The 1513-nt window shown below is 65.9% G+C and overlaps 1 protein-coding gene across 1 annotated transcript in view; it reads right to left on the bottom strand.

Moving 5' to 3' along the window:
* MMS19 (MMS19 homolog, cytosolic iron-sulfur assembly component) overlaps window positions 1–1513 on the bottom strand; it is a 9393-nt gene that overhangs the window by 2511 nt on the left and 5369 nt on the right. The window contains exons 15-21 of the mRNA XM_019502133.1: window positions 1314–1469; window positions 956–1052; window positions 724–826; window positions 546–620; window positions 321–447; window positions 135–235; window positions 2–44 (exon numbers count right to left, since the gene is read on the bottom strand). Coding sequence (XP_019357678.1) covers window positions 2–44; window positions 135–235; window positions 321–447; window positions 546–620; window positions 724–826; window positions 956–1052; window positions 1314–1469 — 702 coding nt within the window. The remainder of the gene's footprint in view (window position 1; window positions 45–134; window positions 236–320; window positions 448–545; window positions 621–723; window positions 827–955; window positions 1053–1313; window positions 1470–1513) is intronic.

The following is a 1513-nucleotide window of genomic DNA, read 5'->3' as shown; positions in this document are numbered from 1 at the left end:
CGGGAGCTCAGCGGGTGGTAGCGCAGCACCAGAGCCTTGGTCACCTGCAGGGGAAGAGAGCAGGGGTTGGATGTGCCGTGGGGGCAGAGCAGGACCAGACTGACCCCCGTTAGTGCAGGCGCTGCTGTCCTTACCCAGAGGAGCAGGCCGAGGGCCTGGGTGCGGTGGGGACCCTCGGCCAGGCCCGGCTCCAGCCGGTTCAGTGCTAGCTGCAGCACTTCGTCCAGCTGCAGCCCTGGAGAGACAAACGGGGCAGGGTGGATGTGCCCCATGCATGGGGCTTCCCGTGTGCGCAGGCACGCGTGAGCCCCCACTCTCACCTTCTGGGTGCTTGTTCACCAGTCCTGCAAAGCACTTAGCGGCAGCCGTGGCGGCAAAGGGGCAGTCACAGGCGCAGCTCAGGGCCAGCAGCTCCCGCAGCAGCCGGTCCTGCTGAGGGATGGGGACCTGTGGGGGAGACATGCTGAGATTCAGACCCACAGGACCTCCCAGCAAGCGCCAGAAGGACGCAGCCCCTCAGGCCCACCAGAACCCCCCACACTCACGTTCCTGGGCAGGGAACAGATGAAGGCCATGAGCAGGATGACCAGGCGTCTCTGCGCTGCTAAGCACAGCCCGTCCTGCCAGGAGACAGCATCCACATCAACCCTGGGACTCACCCCCCAGCTCCTTCCTGCATGCCCATCCCCAGCCCCCTGCCCCCCCTGGCCCTGCCCCACACACCTGGAAGGGCTGGAAAGAGCAGGGGAAGCTGTTCTGGGGTAAGAAGGAAACGTCCCCGTCCAGGAAAAGGGGCACCATGAGTGCTACACTCTGCACTGCCAGCCTGGACAAGAGCAACGTGGTGGGTCAGTGTTGCCAGGCAGAGCTGCAGCAAGGCTATGGTGCTCAATCCCAGCACCGCCAGCAAATGCGTGCCCTGGGCCCCCTCCCTGCCTGCAGGCCCTGCACTCACTCGGGGCTCAGGTGGGTGCTGGCAGCGCTGATGACGGGCACCATGGAGGTCAAAGCCTCCTCCTCCAGCAGCGCCTTGCCTGGCGCCAGAGCATCCTCTGGGGGAAGGGTGAGTACTGGATGGTCAGAACCTGCAGGGCCTTGGCCCCTGCATCCAGGGAGACCCTGATCCAGGCTATGAGAACCCGGTGAAGGGGCACAAGGGGAACCCAACCAGCCCCCCGCCCCAACTGCAGCAGCGTCATCCTCGCACCCAGACCCGGCAAAGGGTGTCTCTGCTCTCAGCTGATGGTCCAGGTACCAGCTGGATGCCTCAGGCCCAAACCCAGGAGCCCCAGCCCGAGCCCAGCCCCACTCACCTTGCAGGGCAGCCTGCAGGGCCAGGCCCAGCAGACAGGGCACCACAGCCCGGTGGTAGAAGCTGCAACTCTCGGGGTCGTGCTGGCTCTGCATGGCCACGCGGTGCAGGCTGCGGCACAGCGATGCCATCTTCCCAGCGTCCCCTGGCTCACTGCCTGAGGGCAAAGGGCCTGTGAGCACCCTCTCTGGTGCTGGCCCC

The sequence above is a fragment of the Gavialis gangeticus genome, unplaced genomic scaffold (genome assembly GCF_001723915.1).
Source record: "Gavialis gangeticus isolate Ggan-Ray unplaced genomic scaffold, GavGan_comp1, whole genome shotgun sequence".
Lineage (NCBI taxonomy): Eukaryota > Metazoa > Chordata > Crocodylia > Gavialidae > Gavialis > Gavialis gangeticus.
The sequence above is the reverse complement of the archived record's forward strand: the minus strand, read 5'-3'. Positions and strand labels throughout refer to the sequence as shown.